This window comes from Tetranychus urticae, chromosome 2 (assembly GCF_039701765.1).
Source record: "Tetranychus urticae isolate SD_2017Ah chromosome 2, NJAU_TeUrti_SD_1.0, whole genome shotgun sequence".
NCBI classification, from domain to species: domain Eukaryota; kingdom Metazoa; phylum Arthropoda; class Arachnida; order Trombidiformes; family Tetranychidae; genus Tetranychus; species Tetranychus urticae.
Window position 1 is genome coordinate 15123394 of NC_142959.1, and position 20828 is coordinate 15144221.

General features: G+C 30.6%; 4 protein-coding genes across 4 annotated transcripts; 1 reads left to right on the top strand and 3 right to left on the bottom strand.

The window, feature by feature from the left end:
* The first annotated feature begins 92 nt into the window (after positions 1–92).
* On the top strand, positions 93–900 carry LOC107367146 (V-type proton ATPase subunit F 1). Its single transcript, XM_015934833.3, has 2 exons — positions 93–218; positions 300–900. Exons 1-2 carry the CDS (start codon positions 159–161, stop codon positions 612–614), a joined length of 375 nt encoding a protein of 124 aa, XP_015790319.2. The 5' UTR covers positions 93–158; the 3' UTR covers positions 615–900.
* A 489-nt stretch (positions 901–1389) lies between these two features.
* On the bottom strand, positions 1390–3214 carry LOC107367135 (uncharacterized). The gene is made up of 3 exons (XM_015934823.3): positions 2022–3214; positions 1782–1934; positions 1390–1666 (listed from the first exon to the last, which is right to left on the bottom strand). Exons 1-3 carry the CDS (start codon positions 2234–2236, stop codon positions 1444–1446), a joined length of 591 nt encoding a protein of 196 aa, XP_015790309.2. The 5' UTR covers positions 2237–3214; the 3' UTR covers positions 1390–1443.
* A 480-nt stretch (positions 3215–3694) lies between these two features.
* LOC107370550 (uncharacterized) lies at positions 3695–18545 on the bottom strand. Its single transcript, XM_015938533.3, has 9 exons — positions 17983–18545; positions 9785–9923; positions 9544–9621; positions 7679–7964; positions 7342–7470; positions 6560–6754; positions 4689–4776; positions 4164–4611; positions 3695–4078 (listed from the first exon to the last, which is right to left on the bottom strand). Exons 1-9 carry the CDS (start codon positions 18127–18129, stop codon positions 3993–3995), a joined length of 1596 nt encoding a protein of 531 aa, XP_015794019.2. The 5' UTR covers positions 18130–18545; the 3' UTR covers positions 3695–3992.
* A 971-nt stretch (positions 18546–19516) lies between these two features.
* LOC107359967 (signal peptidase complex subunit 3) lies at positions 19517–20056 on the bottom strand. The gene has a single exon (XM_015926574.3). The coding sequence runs from the start codon at positions 20054–20056 to the stop codon at positions 19517–19519; it is 540 nt and encodes a 179-aa protein (XP_015782060.1).
* Positions 20057–20828: the final 772 nt, after the last annotated feature.

The window sequence follows — 20828 nt, forward strand, 5'->3', positions numbered from 1 at the left end:
TTTTGATTCAGAATCGGCAAATAATCAGTTGAAAATCCCTCTTGTAAAAATGAATCTCCATGGAAATTGTATGTAAACAAAGTAAACTCCTCTTTTTTTATGAAATTAGGTTTATTGTTTGATCATTCTTTAATTTATTAATCAATATAAATAACAAAATGGCGTTAACTGGTAATATTCCGGGTAAAGGAAAATTAATTGCAGTGATCGGAGATGAGGTGAGTAACGAATTTAGTGTATATAATGTATTTTAAATACCTTTACTGCTACCTGACTCTTACTGTCTTATTTGACCTTAGGATACTTGTGTTGGTTTTCTCCTTGGAGGAATTGGTGAAGTTAATCGTGCTAAGAATCCAAACTTAAATTTTTTGGTTGTAGATCGAAACACAGTTACCTCGGAGATTGAGGACACTTTCCGAGCTTTTCTAAAACGAGGAGATATCGATATTATCTTAATCAACCAAAATATAGCCGAAAGAGTTCGTCATGTGATTGATGTTCATAAAGATCCTATTCCTGCTGTTCTCGAAATACCATCTAAAGATAATCCTTATGATCCAGCTAAGGATTCAATAATGAGAAGGGCAAGAGGAGTTCTTGGTGGTGATTAGTCAACTATCTAGTGATTATTTTGTGGTTATTGTGTTTGTATGTGTTTTATCTGAGTTTACTTTACACTTGCTATGTTGAAAGTGCAAAAGCATCTTTTCAATATTTTCCGAGTTATCATTACTCCAGAAATCATTCCTGTTCTGATATTTACGAGTGCAAATGTCTTTATTAGGACTATGGTCAAAATAATCGAGATTTTGGATTCAATTTCCATCTTTCTTTTTTGAGTTTTTTATTGAAATATTTACCCACGGTATACCTATTAAATTTCAATCTTGAAATCCACTGCCATTACACATGTATTCAATCGTGAAAGAACAACCACAATCTAGTCTGCATAATTAGTTGAGTTGATGAAGCAAAGAATAATTCATTTATAAGTGCGGGTTTGAATCGGAAATAAGCAAAGTGCAGAATCAATTTATGAAAATGATTGACTAATTTATCAACTATCTGTAATCATATTCAATGATAGTAATTTAATAATAATCAATGCACAAACCGAAAACTCTAGTGTTTTTGTCTTTCTGTCATTGCTTCCCAAATTTACAGAATGGTCTTTCAATTATTATTAGACAAAATCGTTCATTTGTATTCACGGACAATCTATTCCTACAGGTTATCCACATAAGCACCTCACCTAATGTAACCTTAGGATTTGCTCAATGGATTGAAATTTAATTCAAAAGCTGGATCCTGTTTCAATTTGAGAAAGTTATGTTGATATTGGACGCCATTTGGAATCGTCCAGAAATAATGAAACAATCGATGAAGTTATGAAAAGGCGATGTTTTATTTATCAAAAACCTCAAGCAACACTGAACCATTTCAATTAGCTGGATAAATCCAAGTTGGTCCTTTATTAGCATCATCCAGTTGCATACCTGTTAGATTCTTGGTCATCAAATCGTTACCAACCTCGACCATATCATTTGTTGCATATTGACATTCCGGGTACTTTTCAACACATATATCCACATTTGGTTCTGTTAGATAAGTTTGAAAAGCTGCTCGATATTGAGCAGCACTTCCAGTATTTGAATCAATTTCACTGAAAAAAGGATGATTATATTAATATATGGATTGTATTTTAATTGCTGGTTGTATAACCATTGGATTCTTGGCAACAAACAAGAAAATTGTTAATTTGGTTAGCAACAACTTACGTAAAGAAACCAGCAATTTGTTCGCCAAAGTTACCAAAGGCAGTTTTATTATAACCAATTTGACAAACGATTCTCATCAAGCAGTTGTTTTCATCGTTGTTTCTGATAAAATCAAAGTAAATGTCCAAGATTTCTTCTGGTGCTGACGGTTCACTTCAAGGGTTGAGATCAAAGAACAAGATTAACATCAGAAAAATGGAGAATTGTATAATCGGATTTACTCATAATAATTAAACTTACCTTTCTCCATCTGATTGAAATGATGTCGGTTCAAACTGATGTTGATTATTTGATGATCTAACATTTCTTTGGATAACTTGTGGATCCATCTGCGAAGCTGTTTGTGATGACCGTTCAAGGATAGATCTTGAATTTTGAGCACTAGGAATGGTGGAAACAACAGTTATGGCAATTGTAATGACAATTAAGTAAAGTAAAAAATCACGGTTGTACATATTTGAATATAAATTTCGTGTCTTTTTGGTGATAAAACAAACAGAAATATTTGGAAAAATGTTGTTCAAAATGAAAGGATATCCAGATGGACTGACAAAACTCACAAAAATGGCCAAAAAAGCTCGAGGCTTTGAAGGAGTCAAAAGAGTTTAAAGCTTTTTAACTTGTTAAATGGATCCAAAGGGATTCCAAATTTTGTGCACCAAAAAATATAAAGACAAATCAGCTCAAGAAAAGATTAACGATGAAATGGAGATCTGACCAGAACTGCTGATGGATTAAAAAGAAGCGTCCATTTTCAAATCATAGTTATATCTTCTTTCTTTGAGTAGTTTTATTTTTAAAGTTAAAAACGTTAGAAGTGGCGAGTTGTTGAATCAGCAGAAAGATCAATGATTCTGGTTACAATTCCGGCCTCACAGTTTAACACCAATAAACGCGTTTAAGCAATCTATTCAAATGATTGAATCACTCTCACTTCAACTCTTTTGACCTCATCTTCACACTTACTTGTGATCATGGTTTATTAATAAATTGGTCAACATTTATGTAGTTTGACATGGCTATTCAATATGAATTTAATTTTAATTTTAGTCATCATCAGCTAAATAAGCAAAAAATTAAGATGATCTTCGTCTTGGTTCATAAAGGCTTTATTATTGACTTGAAACGACCCCAGCAGTTGAATCAAAAATGAACCAAGAGTTTATTTTATTGGATCAAAGCCTTTCAATCAATTGCTTGATGTTATTGTAATGACTTCCGAAATCAACTGATCACTTTTAATCTGTTTACAAGTGTTGACACAAAAACTCCAAGGGAGTCCTCAAATTAACCATTGGACCTAATAATCTGGCTTGGAATTAGTAAAGGCTTAAATTGTATTTAAATTAGTTTTGTTTGTGTGTCAAGAATAAAAAATGTTTAAATATTGTTCAAATGAATGGCTCATGAAAATTAAAGATTAATCCTGTTTATCTGTACATTTCAATTGCATCTCTTGACCTAGCTTAATTTGTTGTCTCTTCAAGAGTTCCTAATCACTTCAACTGAAATCTCTCCAATAGATTTTCAGCCATTTCTCTCCTGAATCGGTTAGTTATAGATTGAAACAGTTTATTTTTGTACCCAAAACAAATCCTCTATTTTGACACTATCAATAATAATCATTCATAAAGCAACTGGCCATTTCATTCAGATTGTTAAAGCTTCCTTAATGAACAAATCGATGGACAGTGAACTTTCAATGCAGGTCAACTAAGATAAAAATAAAAATAAAAAATATTAATTCCTCTATATTTTTCACCGATCATTGAATTTCATTCTTAGCCAGAGATTACATTGTATTTACAAATGACTCCTCAAAGATCCTTTTCTTAATACATTTAAACTTGTCAAATGAAGCCCTTATTAAGCAAGATTATAATAATTGTGATGGTGATTTGATAATCCATGAATAGATTCCAATTAGTTAGGGTCATGTTTTAATCATATAATTGTACAGTGAAATGAAGAGGTAAGCAAATCTGACAGAATCGTTGTTTATAAGTTTTCGGGAAAATAAGGAAGGTAAAGATCATTTATTGATTTCGTTGATCAGTATTTAATCTAATTGTGCTTCGTCAATATCTATTGATAGATAATTTATAGTTGGCGATGATGCTTTCGGCTCATCAGGTTAACAGTGTCAAAAGTGTCTCCAATAACCAATGAATTTTAGATTACATGTCTGAATGTTTCAACCAGAAGTCAAAATTAACGTACAACACTGCATAGATCTTTGATGCTTTCAAATAAACTTCCAAGTTCATCAATTGTGCTTATAGCAGCCATTGCATTGCCTGTGAAATGATTAAATGGGTGAAAAATTGAATTTAGTTAAAAGACTTTTTTTCAATTTTGGGTTAAAGTGTTAAATTGACTTACTCTGAGTAACAATATGTCGAAGCTCTTTATTTTCTTGTTTAATTTCCTTCAACTGTTTATCCCGTTGTCTCAGTTGATTATGCAGTTTAACAATCTCTGATTTAAGACGCAAGACCAATGTTATCTGGTCATGATAGGATTCAACGGATCTTTCCCTCCAAAAATCAATCTCATCACTTATTGATTTAAGTGAAACATCGAACCACAGAGAGTCATTAGAAAACATTGAAACTGAATTAACCCGGTAAGATGGATAATAAAATAGTAATGTTGATAGGGAAGTCTCAACTGGTGAGACCATTTTCCTGGATAGTAAAGGCCTTAGACGGCATTCAGAAATATCATCCTGGATAAAGCCTAGAGAACGGAAAAATCTAGTTGCTTCAGTTGATAATGAGTTTACACACATTAAATGGTAACTTCCTACAAGTGATGAGCTTTTGATTTTCTGTATAAATAAAGAAAAGGTTTAATGAAATGCAAATTAGGCTGAATGAGATTGTTCATTAACTTGATAATAATTACCTTCACAAGGTATGATCCTATTTTAGAGTGACGATAAGAATCTCGGACAATTAACCAATCGATGAAAATAATTGGCATCGAGGGAAGTCTGGTAAATGAGAAACACACAATTACAATTAGTAAACAGTTGCATCAAATCGCATTATGATAATCTTCTTAAAATCCAGAGAAAATTAAAGCAAAATTGAATTAAATAAACACAACAATTAGCCACAAAAATCATTAACACTCTTAAAAGTAGAACCTGTTGATCCATTCGACTCGTTTATAACCTGAAGGATAACCTGATTTAATATAAACTGCTAAGCAGTTACCTTTTGCAATGAAATACAAACATCATTGAAAATAAACTTCATTGAATTCATCCTAATATTTGCTAAGAAAATTCTTGTTCTGTATATTTAATTGTCTATTGTAAACGAACAATTATTACCAAAAAGAAACGATAGAAACAATTGTAACATTTATGAACAAGTTTGCAACACACATTGACACAAATGGCCGAAAAACGGGTAAAACTTAATTTCTTTGGAATGTATACTCTGTGGGTTGTTAGGGACATAAGAGCAGAGTCCATTAATGCTAGCAAAATGTTTCTCCGCACGACAGTCTGCGAGAAAATCGAGTTCGAAGTTGAAACTTCGATAGCCTTTTGTGCCATTATGGAAGCAGATTTTTCAACAGGTTCAAAATGCACAATGTGAAGGAGCATATTTTGCGGACAAATATTAAGTTGCAGATCGCTAACTCTGACGGTCATAGAATGTGGCCGGTTTAAGCGAAAATTGAACTTATCTGTTTTATTTTGAAAAGAAAAGGTTATTTCTTAAAATAATTTCATTTTCTGGTTGCTGATTGAACGTTAAATCAGGGAAATAAGTTTCATGAAAAAATCTGCTTCCATAATGGCACAAAAGGCGTTCGAAGTTTTAACTTTGACATCGATTTTCTCGAAAACTATCAATTGTATGCACTTTTTAATGGCACCAATGGAGTCAGTTTTTATGGGCTTACAAACTCGGTTAAGTCTCAACTCTTTGCTCAAATTTTCATGACTTTTGCAGCACTCTTTGCATTGCATTTGCAACTTTAACCAGAAAATTGGTTTATTTGCCAAGATAGGTGTTAATATGAGTTTACTTTGTTTAATAAGCTGTTGATCATGCATTTACAGCCCAAAAATCATAAGCCGAATGCGCTAATGGAAAGTTTTTATATTGAAATGAATTAGCAATCAGTGTACAATTAAATTGGTTAAAGAATGATGACTGTAAGTGATGCCATTCTCGAACTATGAAGGCTAAAAGTTTTTGGGTTAATGACCAAAAGCAAGAGAACTGTCTATGAGTTGGAAAAAATATTCGATCCATAATGTTTGCATACAACTTTTATGGACCTTGAATAAGTTTCATCTCTCCAACTATTACGATCTCGGAGAACGGTCGATTTAAATTAAAATCGAACTTGATCTGCTGTGCAGAAGCAGAAAACTTCATTTCTCAAAGTAATTGCATTTTCTGGTTGCCCATTAGAAGGAAATGAGGAGAATAAAGTTCAACATAAAAAATTTGGTTCCATAATTGCACAAAAGACGATCGAAATTTCAACTTTGGACTCGATGTTCTCGGAGTCTGTCGATCGGGGAAACCTTTTGCTAGCATTAATGAACTTTGCTCTTATGTCCCTTACAACACACAGAGTCTACATTTCAAAGAAATCAATTTGTGTGACAGTTGTGTTAATAAGTGTTTTCATTAACAACCTTAACTAACTAACTTTTAAAATCTCAACCATGTAATAAATGTTTTGCTTTCCTTTTCTGAATAAAATGAAAGTGATTGATAAAAGCTTTGTCTTGTATAATTCATTACCTGTAATCTTTATGAAATGAAATGGCTCCAATGACTCGATGTTCAATTGCAACATGACTTAAATCCAACTGTTCTGGAGATCGAAGAGAAATGCGTTTAATTTTTCTCTCATTTACTGAGTTTAAAAATTTTTCTCCACTCTTCAGCAATTCCGTTAATCTAGTTTCAGTCGTCTTACTCCAGTTACCATCATCACTGTGGAATGAACGAAGAAGGATGAAACAAGGAATGGAAAAGAAAATTAGAATCTATCGATTATTAAACGTGATTAAAAGCAATTTCTGTTGAGATATTCATTAAATGAATTGTTTTCCCTCTGATTGTTCTTATTAGATTTATCAATTAACTATGATCACGTTCAACTGTTATCATATAACGCTAATCAAATTCATAATGTTCATTCAACATTAACCATTTGAGTCATTTGGTTCACTCTTGACATTTGATACAATCAGATGTAAGCGAGTCCCAAAGACATTCCCAAAATGATCAATTTTCCGTACAAATCTTGCCATCTGTATGATGATACCTGAATCCTAAATGGAACCAGCTTTGACTCTTGTTTAAATATACATTGGATTCTGGTGACTGATCATTGAAGTGAAATAATTTGAAATTAATGAACAATAACACTAACACGGTTCATTGGATGCAACACTAAACATCAACCCAAAGGAAATCAAATTTCAGGTTAAAAACAGGGAAAAGTAAAAGCAATCCAATGATGACTTTGCTGCTCTTAAACATAATTAATTGTTTACATAACAAGTCCATGTACTTACCTGGTTGACTTATCATCGTAATCATCATCAAAACATCGTTCAATCTTTGCTTCCAGATCTCTGTAGGTTGGTGTTTGACTCCATGAAGCAACATTTTCCTTTGGTAACCTTGCCTCGGAATCTTTTGAACTTTGGATGGAAAACAGATGAATCCAAGATTGATATACAGGTTGAAAGCCCAAAAGGTAAAGAGGGAATGAAATTTTATTAGATTATTGTGAAAACAAAATGTATTAAGGAAATGTGATTCCAACGAAATAATGAGAAAAGATAAGTTTGAATAACAGTAACAATCAATCATTGGATTGGAAACAATATTTTACCCAAAAATACTCACAATATACTAATATTGCTCGATAATTTACTCTCACTGTTATTTTCATGGTAAAGGTTATTGCTTGTCATTTGTTCCGTTTCAAGGGACATCTTTTCACATTCATCTTCCAAATCCGAGATGATTCCAGATGAAAATGTTTTCGAACAGCTACTTGTTAATATTGAAATCTCTTCAATTGATGGTGACCAAGTTTCCTTGCTCGGAAATCCGCTGCTTATTGATGAACATGTCAACTCATCTGGACTTGCCAATTTACTTTGACTGCAAAAATCAGTTCCAATTGATTCTGTTAATTTACAAATGTGAAAATGAACAGAACAAGTAAAATCAATGAGATTGTATGAACATGAAACTGGTTCAAGTGTTTCATTGTAAAACATAAATAATGCATAAAATTGGTTGCGAGTTGTAAATGTTTACTTGTTTATTGGTAAAGTATGTTTCATGTATCATGAAGGTTGAAATGAGATATTGTAAATTGAGACTGAAATAAGATGCTTCAATCAAACATGAAGAGTGTTATTATTGTCAGCAATATAAAAACAAATAACCATCAAATGTTGACTTGAAATGGCATTTTCTTTTGTTTAAAGGTTAAAGGGAAGAGTTGAAGAGTTGGAAAGATTTTCAATTTTCTGATGAAACGTTTTAATGGTTATTTTTGCTGGTGAAAACTCGACTAATCTCTGGTTCAATCCAGTTTAATGAGTTCATTTTGTTTGCTTTATTGTTCATTTTGGATGATTACAGTCATTTGAAGGAAGCAAAATAACAGATGATTTAACAACTGCGTGTTATTTATTGAAATGGTTGGGATTTTAGTTTCAACTTCAATCTCGAAAAAGAAACGAGAAAATTTTTCACAATATTGATTAGTAATTTAATATTTAACCAGTAAATAGTGAAAAATCTGTAGTCATCTACTGATTGTATCTTTCAACTTTGATTGCCATTCTATATTTACCAACTCTGTACAATACTAATCAATATATTGTTTGATTTTCAAACCAATTTGGCTTCAATTGATTCCCTTCAACATTGAACTTTAAAACAGAAAATAAAACAGAAAATAAATTGGAAAAAATTTCTCTTCTATCGATTTGAAATTCCAAATGTTTCAAAAGAAAATGTTTTATTCTAAATTCAGTTATTTTTATTTATCAATCAACTGTACACTCATGTATTTCCATGAATTTATCAGCTATTGCATGACAAGAATATTGAGAAAGATATGAAATATTGATGTCCCTTTCATGTTATAAGAAAGTATTACTTGCTTTCAAAATGTGCAAACCCAATTATTAGACAACCAGATTTAACCCAATCTCTTATCTCACACCTAAATCTGGTTCTTTTAACACATTAAAATGGTTCAATTGTTGTTGTCTAATCGATCAAATAAATGGTTAAACCAGAAAACCAGTGATGATCAAAAAGATACCAGAAAATGACTTTTATGCTTAACCAGATTTTACCAATATTTCTAGGTGAAAAGACGACAAAAGGGAAATGGTAGAAGTGATCAAACACTGGTTAACAATAACAATAAAAGGTTGACAATTTATCCTAAAAATGAACAAATTGTTGAATCTAAAGGAATAATGAAAGGTTAAATTATCATCATTAATAATGGTTAAATCATATCGATGAAATGCTACAAAAAGACTATCAAAATGAGGAAAAAGGTCAATTTTGTAAATATCAAGGTAATAATGGTTCTTAATGGAAGTTCAAGATTAATTATTTGATTAATCCTCGGCTATTCCAGGAATATAAATATGAAAAAGTGATGGTGAGTTTAATGTAAAAATTTATTCGATTACTAATGGATTGATTAACGATGAAATGTGAACTTTAATAATTACCTTTTTTATCCAGAAATTGCTCTTCTGTTGTAACATTTTTCCTGCTTTTCAACTCATCTTTCCATTCCTTCAGAATTTCTTTACAATGGATATCATGTAGACAGAGGAAAAAGAAGAAGAAAAGAGAAAATTGAAACATGATCATGAAATAATCCTTTCATCATAATCAATATCTTGAACGGTTAAAGATAAAGTTGGATGCTGATGAAAATATGGATTGGTTCAGGTTATTATAGCTTACCTTCACCATGACGGAGAAGAAGCAACGTCTTAACACCTTCCTTGCAAAGACTTTCATAGATTATGTTTAAAGGTATATTGGGAAGATTCTTGTAATACAAGCCAGCCACAGTGTGTAATAGCTCAATACCAGCGTCAGCCTGCAAATGGAGATTCAAAAGTTATTTATCATGTTCACAGGGTCAACAGCTTCAATCTCTTGTCATCATCAACTAAACTCGATTTCCTTCCATTGGAATCATAAAAAGGTTTAAAAACTGGGTTCGAATTGTTGACTGAAGGTCTGCATTCGTCGATTGAGACAATTTCTTACCATTAATGCACTTTATTATCGACTATAAGATACTATGATTGAATAATCAACAAAAGTCTGAGCTGATTCGTTGAATAATGAATATCCTTCTAACACATCATTAGATTTAGATTTACCTTCATAAATAAAGTATCAAATCTGATAGCATAAGAAATGCAATGCTATAACTTTTTGTGGGATTTTGAATCAACTGAAATTTTAATACATTATAACTCAGAAAAAAATTTAATGCTTGTTCAAAAAATGAACATTGTAGGTGATGCCATTCTCGAAATATTGTGGCTCAAAGTTTTTGAGTTAATGGCCAAAAGCAAGAGAACTGTCTATGAGTTGGGAAAAATAACCAATCCATGATGAGTGCATACAACTTTTATGGACCAAGAATAAGTTTCATGTCTTTAACTATTAAGATCACGAAGAACGGTCGATTTAAATGAAAATGTGAATTCGATCTTTTGTGCAGAAACCAAAACTTTATTTCTAAAAATTAGTCCATTTTTAGGTTAATCATTAAAATTTGCGTAAGGAAAATGAAGTTTTACGGAAAAAACTACTTCCATAGCTGAACTAAAGACAATCGAAGTTTCAACTTTGACATAAATTTTCTCGAAAACTATCTATCGGGTGAATTATACAATGGTATCACTAGACTCAGTTTTATGTCCTTACAAACCTGGTTAAGTCTCAACTCATTGTTTCAATTTTGCGCGACTTTAGCAGCACTCTTTGCATTGCATTTGCAACTTTAACCAGAAAATCGGTTTATTTGCCAAGATAGAGGTTAATATGAGCTTATTTTGTTGAATAAGCTGTTGTTCATGCATCTACAGCCCGAAAATCATAACCCGAATGCGCTAATGGAAAGTTTTTATATTAAAATGAGTTAGCAATCAGTAAACAATTAAATTGGTGAAAGAATGATGACTGTAAGTGATGCCATTCTCGAACTACGGAGGCTCAAAGTTTTTGGGTTAATGGCCAAAAGCAAGAGAACTGTGAATGAATCAGGAAAAATATTCAATTCATGATGTACGCAAACAATTTTTATGGACCAAGAATAAGTTTCATCTCTCTAACTTTTACAACCACGGAGAACGGTCGATTTGAATGAAAATCGAACTTGATCTGCTGTGCAGAAGCAGAAAACTTTATTTCTCAAAGTAATTGCATTTTCTGGTTGCCAATTAGAAGGAAATTAGGAGAACGAAGTTCAAGATAAAAAATTTGGTGCCATAATTGAACAAAAGACGATCGAAGTTTCAGCTTTGGACTCGATTTTCTCGGAAACTATCGATCGGAGAAACCTTTCGCTAGCATTAATGGACTCAGGTTTTATGGGACTACTAACCCACAATGTAAAAAACTCTTAACTCGAAAGCCAAAGCTTTTGGCATAACTCTTCTGACAGAGTTGAAAATTTTAATTGTAAGAAACAATTTTGAGGAGAAATGCATTAGTATTGAGTCTTTTGCAAAGTAAATGTGTTTGTTCTTGACTAAACCTTTGCAAATTCACCATTTTTTGGTTGAAAGATCCACTGAACAATTTATTTCTAATCAGCAGTTATATTGAAACCTTAAATTGACGATTTTAATGCTTCATTTGGTACTTTTTGTGGCATTTTATTTTAAAATTTAAAGTAAATGTTAAGAAATCTTTGTTTGTTTGTTGCCTTTGGCTTTTTAGTTTCAATAAAATGATCTTTTGTTAAAATCTTTATTCTGTTTTAAGTGTTATGATGAAATTGCTGAAATGATCAGTATACTTACAAGAAATGCAATTGGATTTTAAAGTTTTCATTTACCGTTAAATATGACTTTAAGCTTGAAACTGTCAATGAAAATCTGATGAATAAACTGTTTATTTCGTTAACAGAATAGAAAGAGACTAAAATTGATTTTCCGTATTTTATGGCCATAGCATTGTATCTACAGCCACTTGTCAATCTCAGTGATTGAATTATACACCTTCAAGTGTTATAACTGCACTTGATTCCTGATTGTAACAAGAAAGCCTCCAATAACATCACAAGTGTTGAACAGAAGGAATGAAAATATTGAATGTCAATATGAATTCACTTCTAGACAATTATTGATGTATTCACATTGATATAATTCATGATGAAACGATAGTTTGTCCAAGAAAAAATGACGAAAAATCAATCGAAACTTACGCAAGTGAAATCATGTATTCTGACGTCTTGAAACTTTACTTTCAATAATATCTCTTCACCTTCCCTCTAATAATCAACTATTCAGTTAACCTGGTAAAATGGTCCACCAATAAGCCAATAATAATCTATTTATCCTTCAATCTTATTCAATAAAAAGGGAAACAAAGATTCGAAATATTCGATGTTTTCATCAATCAATGACACCAACACTCGAAAGTTAGTCCCAATCAAATCCTTCAAATCTAAACTACTCATTATATTTATAAGGAAAACAATCAACAGAATCAAGTTAATACCAGCTTTCACCCGAAACAAATAGCTGCCATTAACCAGTCTGGTTATGTTTCAATTTCTGGTTACAACTATTGACTCCAAATCAATAAAGTATTTAAATCACTCTTTTACAACCATTTGGTTCGAGTTGATGAGCACCAAAAAACGAATGAAATAAACACTGACAGCTCTTGTCGTTAGTTGAATAGACATTGAACTTAAATGTTTCATTTCTTTCATTTGGTAATTCAATTCAATCCTGTCAACTGCATCAAGCTCAAGTCTCATTTTCAATTCCCTATTCAGTTGATTTGTTTGTCAAAGGATAATCCATTAATTATTTCATCAAATAGACTCGGGTTTACCTTTTCAATGAATCTCTCTAAATTAATCAAGTCCCAATCATTACTCCAGTCAAGTAATTTATTTTGTGCTATTTTCATTTAAAGATGAATTTCGCAAAATCAATATTTTCTGTTGGAAGAATGCTGTCTATTTAATATTAAATTGCTATTGATTTGGTTTCATTTTCTTCTTTTCACTGATTTCTTTTTATTAAATCTTGAAGTTCAGGAAGCGAGGTGAAAAGTTCAAAATATAATCTCAAAAATAATAAACCAAAAAACTTCAATTCGATTAATAAATTGTCTGTTATTACGATGAAAAAACAAAATCAATTCAATAGAAAAGTAAACAAATAATAAATCAGATTGAATGCGAAGTCAAACAAAGTTTACACAAAAAACGCAATTGACATTAAAAATGAAGAAACATTTAAAGATTTCCAGTCTCTCTGAAACTTTATTGATAAATTAATCTGAATCAATGAGATCAATCGACAAAAACTTGTAAACTCAAATTCGCATCAATTCTGAAACCAACAAGAGAAGAAAATCGAAAAAATAGTTTAAAGAAAATGTTTGAATATTTTTACATTAAACTCTGCGGTAAAGAAGTCCACAATGATAATCATTTAATAATGATATAATTCATTTGAAAAGAGAAATGATAATACATGATGATAATATAAATTGGAAATCGGTTCAACCATGCATGAGGTGAATGAATAAATGCATTTTTTGGGAATCACAAGCATTTCTCCTGGTAATATCATTAGTCTAAAGAAAGTAACAACTGGATGCTCTGGCCATTCAAACTGGAAACTCAAATGGCAAGTTGAAAGATGTTGAGATATTATCATGGAAATGTTGATATTTTTTCGTTTCATCAAAAGCAAACATCTTTATTCTCGGATTGATGATTCAAGTTTCAAATGAAAATGCGCTTAGAATGTTTAAAAATAGGAAAAGAAGCTTCCATTCAACTGTCAGAAATGTTTCAGGTCATTGTTGGAGTTGCGATGAAATGATGAGGAATAATCAATGAAAGCACAATGCAAAAGTTAACCAAATGCTGTGAATAAATATTTGATAATCTTACCTCCAAGTCGTTATTTACACTTGAAGAAATGGTTTGTTTCCAAAATAGCAAAAAGAATAATTTCTTTGGTGAATATTGAATTTTGGAATAAAAGTGTTTCAATTTTTTCTCTTTTTTTCTGCTTGAAATTTCATTTTTAAAGTTATTAATTTTTCCACTCAAAGCTCATGTAACATTAAGAAAATAATGAATCTGATAGGATTTGGAGGCAAGATTAATAATTTCATTTTCACTGTGAATAAGCTTCTCTTGAGAATAATGGAAACATTTAATTTGTTAGAGGAAAACTTGCAATTCAATCATCATGAAAGACTGAATAATAAAACAAAATTTGATGACATTTTGTTCATTGAAGGTGTTGCTTGAGTCAGGTAAAAATGTGCCAAAATTGCATGAAAATAAAAGTCATTAATCAAGTGAATATCAGCTCTGAACAATGGATGGAAATATTTCTATTACCCTAATGATGATATACATGTTATCAAATCATTAGTTGGTGTTAACATTGAATTCAATTTAATTTTCAATACAATCGACAGTAAGGTGGAGTAAATTTAATCACAATTTAATTTCTATTTTGTCAAAGTTGAGGTTATTTTCACAATTCAACTCAACTATACTTTTTAATATTGAATTTTTTGCTTCCTTAAGAGCAATATCAGAATCTTAATTTCTGGTTAAATGTTTAATATAAACTGATTGAGTGTTAACCTTGTTGTTGAAATGAAAATTAAGTGAACCTTTGAAAGGATAAAAATCAATTCTCTTTTGTTCCATTTCCAGGTATTTTTAATTAAAAGAGTAAATAGCGATTCAGCATTCTCTAATTGGGATTGATTGCGAGACTTTATATTTTCTGGTTCAAAACTGACTCTTTGTTTGGTTATTTAAATGAACCTGGAATTGAGATAATCTTTCAAGTATAATTATCATGCAGACGAGCAGGAATAATACTGTTATGAATCTTTCCTTTGAAACAAAAATAATGATGATAATGATGGTGATAAACAAAGAAGATGTCTTTGGGAGGAAAAAATGAAAGTAAAATATTAATACAATTGAAGGCAAGAAAAGCCATTATTTTTTAATATTACATTGGATGTTGAGTGGAGAGGAAAAAAATCCTTGACACAGAATAGATGATTACATCTTTTTTCATGACTATTTGGTTCTTCATTTTGTTCAGTCTTCATGATTAGCATCACAATATTTAATCGATAACTTGATTAGCCAAAAAAGACTCCAGTAAATACAAAGCAAAATGCCAATCAACTCACAACTTCATCTTATGTCTGGAAGGGAATGTCAATGACAATATTTAATGAAAATGAACTTAACAGTTGAATAATTAATTATCAGACAATCAGTATTGGTAATTATCATTACTGGTTGCTTTTGGTTAAACCTTTTACCAGCCTTATAATGGGAAAACCTTTACAAAACTGGTTATCGAGTTAACCAGAATTGCAACCAGTTTCTGTTCGCGATACATTTGATTACAATTTGAATGATCCAAGGAAAATGTAACATTTTTTTTAATAATTCAATTTGTTTACAGCAAATTCAAAGGTTAATCTAATTAATTATTGATAGTTTGGCATAAAATGAAATTGAATTAACCAATTTCATTTCAATTTTGCTTTTCTATTTGCTGTTGAATTGGAGTTTTCTTTATGAAAATAACTCAAATGGAATGAAGAATACAATTGGAAATAATCATTCACATGAAACATGTTTTCATTTCCAATAAGTTTCCAATGTTATGCTGAAAAAAGTTCATTTAATAAGCCAAATTACTTGAAAAGGAAACTAAAATTGACACAAAATTCAACTTTCAAACATTGAAATGAAATAATTGAAAGAATCAACTTCAAACATTAATCATGAGCTGGTCAACGTTTAATTAATTTCGGAATAAGATTGAATTGTATTCGGCAAGAGAATTGTGATTTGAATTGTAAAAACTGTTAATTTTCATTAACTATGATAATCATTTTTACCTCTTAACGATCAATACTGTTTGTTAACCCAAACAAACCCACGAATAGGTTAATAATGTTAATAGCAAACTCTTAATTATGTTTTTCCCTGAATCATAAACAAACCCTGTTCAGTGAAAATCATAATTTACTAATTAAAATACAACCTTGACTTGAATGTAACTTCATCTAGTTAATAGTTAATCTAATTCACCTCGTAAGATTGATCAGCAATTGAATGGTCAAAGGTAATGAATCAATGCAATTTGAAAAAACAAAAAACCAAAATCAAATTTAGAGTTGAAATAACATTTGAATGTTAACCAAATGTTGCCATTAAACATTAATTTGTAACATTTTTGTTCTGGAGCGTCATTAAACAAATAATGTTTTAATAATAGGAATCAGCAACGTTTCAAAATTCATGATGTTTGTTGATCAGTTTGATTGTTTAAAAGGTAAATGGAAGCAACGTTTTAATGGTTATTGTTGCCCACAAATTGCTATTTATATTTAACCAAGCAAATCTCTTTTCATTCAAACTTCATACTCAATATGAATATGTAACATTGTAAAATGGGTTACAAAGGTAGCAACACTTTCAAGTTGAATGTTTCCCAAACAGTGAACTTGAAATTAATCAGAAAATAATCAGAGTAAAGTTAATTATTGTAGTTCCCTGTTGAGTGAAACCCATTTTCATCATTCATCAAATGTAAAACATGAAAAATGAAACACTTTAGGTTCGACCGTTACATTCATTGATCAATGGGAAACATTGGAATAATTGAATGATTAAAAATTGAAAATGACCAACAATGAGCCTTAAGTGAAGTTGAAATTAAATTGTTGGGAAAACATTCAATCACAAAAATGACTTTCATTCAAACTCTAGATTTGGTTGCTTCTGGGATTGATTTACTTTGTTAATGATAACAATTGACGCAACTGTCTCGATTGAAGCTTTTGATAAAAGATTGGATTGAACTTGGAAATTTTCAAGATTAACTAAAGCTTTTGATAGTCTTGACTACTCTTGAATCAGCATAAATCTTTATTCAGAATTGATCAGTTTTTATCTCATTTTTTTCTCCAAAGCAATTGTTATTCATTCAAAAAGCTTTAGAAGATTTTTTCATGGATTTATTCTTGCTATTCCTTTCCCATGCTATAAGATTGAACAGAAATACAAAAAAAGAGATTGATGATGATGAGCAAACTTTGATCAGATATTATTATGATATTAACTGATCTGTTTATTATTGTAATAATATGTTAACCTTAAAGATATTTCTTATAATGCACTTTGGTTGCATCAAGATGGCAGATTGAGATGAGAGTTGGAAAGTTAATCTGATTTTAATCGAGATCACTGGTTCACTATTTTGAAAGCACTTGAATCAACTTGAATATGATGAATTGGTAAGCATTACATTAAAATGCTGAAAATGTTGAAACACTTGTGTTTACATGGGAAGCAAAAAGATTGTCAAAAATGCATTAATCTTGCTAAATTATTCTCAACTTTAAATTCAGCTTTGCAACTCAACACTTGTCGACAATTTAGTCTTTGTTACCTCTCAGGAACCAATTATTGATTTAACAATTGTTTTACCAATCAAATATTCAATGTCATTGGACATTTTGTTGTATTCAATGGTGAGAAACTGTTCAGTCATTTTTAGGTAAACAACTGATTTAGACGATAATGTTGCTAATGACCATTATCAATCGATCCCTGAAAGTAGATTGAAAATTTGATCGATAATCGATTGTACAGTTCTTGTTGATTTAAGTTTACTGTTGATTTTATGTTCAATGGTTATGAAATTGGTCGACTAATTCAATTGAACAATCTAATTCAATGATGCAAATAAGGTTAACAATATTATTTGTGATATTTTGTCGTTCAACAAATGTAGCAATTGGCTCAAGAATCGTGTAACAATGAGGTAAAGATTGGATGAAAATGTTTGGGAATGATGACAATGAGATTGGACAAGTGAATGAAGGCAACTTACACTTTCAATCTTTTGATTACCATCAGAGTTGGATGATGATTTAAGCGAATATATTGAACCAAATTCAACGTAAACCGGAACAACAGTTAGGGTTCCTTTGGTGGAATGGTTAAACTTTTTCTCGTTTGATATACAAAGGGAAAACATTTCAAGATGTTCAATGTCTAGATGTTACAATTGGACTATTTTGATTTCTTTCCTTCTACTTTTCACCAGTCACTTCAATTGGTTTACTGACCAGATATAATTCACATTGTAATACTGGTAAGACAGGACAATGGCTAAGAAACAATATCCTGGTTTCCTGGTTTAAACCATTTTCCCTTCTTTTTTTTGCTAAGTAAACCACTGTTTTTTTTGGTAACTTTGTTTACTTGTTTTCTTGTTTGCTATCCTGACATACAGATTTTCATCCTGCAATCCAGAGACTTTTTACCTTGAACTGGTGAACACTTTGTACACAAACAATATAGACAACCCAATGAGTTAGTAACAGATAAACACATTCAAATTTACGAATGAACAGCAAGATAAAACTGATGAAACTTTGATATGGAAAAAAAGGTTCCTTTAGCAATGAGTCGAATCATTTTCATTGATTTTAATTCACTTCAAGTTACCTTTTTTGCTCGTTTTGTTTTTGTCCATTCAGGTTTCCCTCGTGGGTCTATTTTGTGAGACTACAAGAATCTATTTTACTTGATCTTTACGACCTTTATTTACCTCATTTAACTACAAATTAAGATGAAAAAACAAGCCTTTCAGGAATGACTAAGCTTGGGACTTTACTTGGATTACCTTGTACCTGCGATTGAAAGTTATACGAATGAAAATTGTCTCCAGTGTTAATCATCATCGAGACTTTGGTAAACATTAGAGAAACATTGTTATTGATAAAAATGTAAATAAAAGGTGAAAGCTAATGAACATGAGTTGGAATGAATATCATATTATATAATAAACTGTTACAGTATTGATGAGCATAAATAAGTCTTTGATTGTATTCATTTTAATGATGAGTTGCTCAGGTTTCAGTAATATAAGAGTTTAATTTTTACCATTTTAACTGTTTAATTTGATTTTTATTCATTAAGATGAGTGATTATACAAAAGAACAGTTTAAGGTAGCGTTTGTGGATTCTCGCCTTGGATTTTTGGATTCATGGATAATAAATTTTCTAATTAAATCATTTTTTGGAAATTCATCAAGAAATAACTTAAATTAATCTAAATTTAGTTTAATTTGCTTTCAAGAAAAACGTTTCAACGTTAAAAACTTTGAACCAGTTTAACCTCCATCTAGTGTTGAAAGTGAAAAATGGGTGAAATGAAAGTATCTTTTCTTGCCAAGAGATGGTAGCAAATAGAATTTGTCACAATTTACTGATTGTTCAATTTGACATTTCATTGAAAGTCAAGGTTCTGATTAAATGCCTTTAAGTTTGTTAAATGATCAAATGAATGCAAGTGTTGTAAAATTTGAATAATTAAATTTTATTGATGTTTCATTATTGATGGTTATTCATTTACAATTTTAATGATTCGCATAAATGTCTGGAAAACTGAAAACATGACTTGTAGGTAAAGTAAATGTGCGTAAAAATCCAGAGATCGGCATAACAGCCATGTCGAGAGTTAAAGTGATATTTTGATTGTTTTTCAATCCTCGGCCATCGTCCCAAAAGTAATATTTCACATCTTGATCTCGAATATTTATTATCTGCTCAGCTTTGTAACGTAAAATGTAATCCCAAAGAACAACTTGATTAAACTTATTGGCCTTTGTCTGGTAATGGGCAGTTAGATATATAAATATTACATTGGTATTGTAATCAAAAGCTTTGGTAAAATCGGCTTGTAAATCAAATTTAAGCATTCCAAGATCACAAATTTCTTTTCCGACTTTGATATTAGGTAAATTAATGACATGTTCACGAGATGTTGATATCTTCACAGACACGAGATCACCATAATTTTTTAAGCAAGTTGGAAGAGCGAACATTAATGCTATAGTAAACAACGCAATTGAAACAAAAGTCAATACTGCGTGAACTCGACCAGAATAGGTTTCCATTTTGAAGCTGGTCTTGATGAACAGAAATTAAAAATAAACTACTCAACATTAATCCAGTTAAATTTATACTTAGGAAAAGCACATTTTAAAATCAATGAGTAATTGCACTTTGTTAAAAATGAAATCTTAATTTAAAAACTCAACCGTAATTTGATTCAAAAATGGAAATAGCGCACAATTTGAACCTAAGAAAACAGTAAACAATAAATTGTATCAAATTGTTTATTTTCAACGATCCCTAATCAAAGAAGTGTTCATTTGCGGGATTTATTTATATTTCTTTGGATAACTGAAAACAGATAATTTTTGAAATTCAACAAGTAAAATAATTCAGGAGAAAATATTTTCATGCGATTTAGTGTTAATTTTTTTATTAGTTTACATTTATTGTAATTAATGAAGGTACAAACGTTATTTATCTTCCATATTCAGTAAACAAAGTTTACATCTTACATTAAAATTCAGTTTTTTTGCATTCGATTTATAATTAATGTCTTGCCAATATTCAAAGTGGATAAAATGTGATTTAAATTGCTCAATTTTTGTGAAATTTCAAGTTTCAAAGTGATTGGTTTACATGAAGAGAATGGATCCAATTTTACATTAAATTTAATCAAATCCATTGATCTGAAGCAATAATGAATAAATGAACTTTTGGTACACTTGATGCTAAAATTTACAAGCAGTAATTGGTTTTTTTTGCTTTACATCACATTTCTTTGTTTCGTTTTTCTTACCTGATAATTACTGAATCTTTAGTATATAAAAGGTA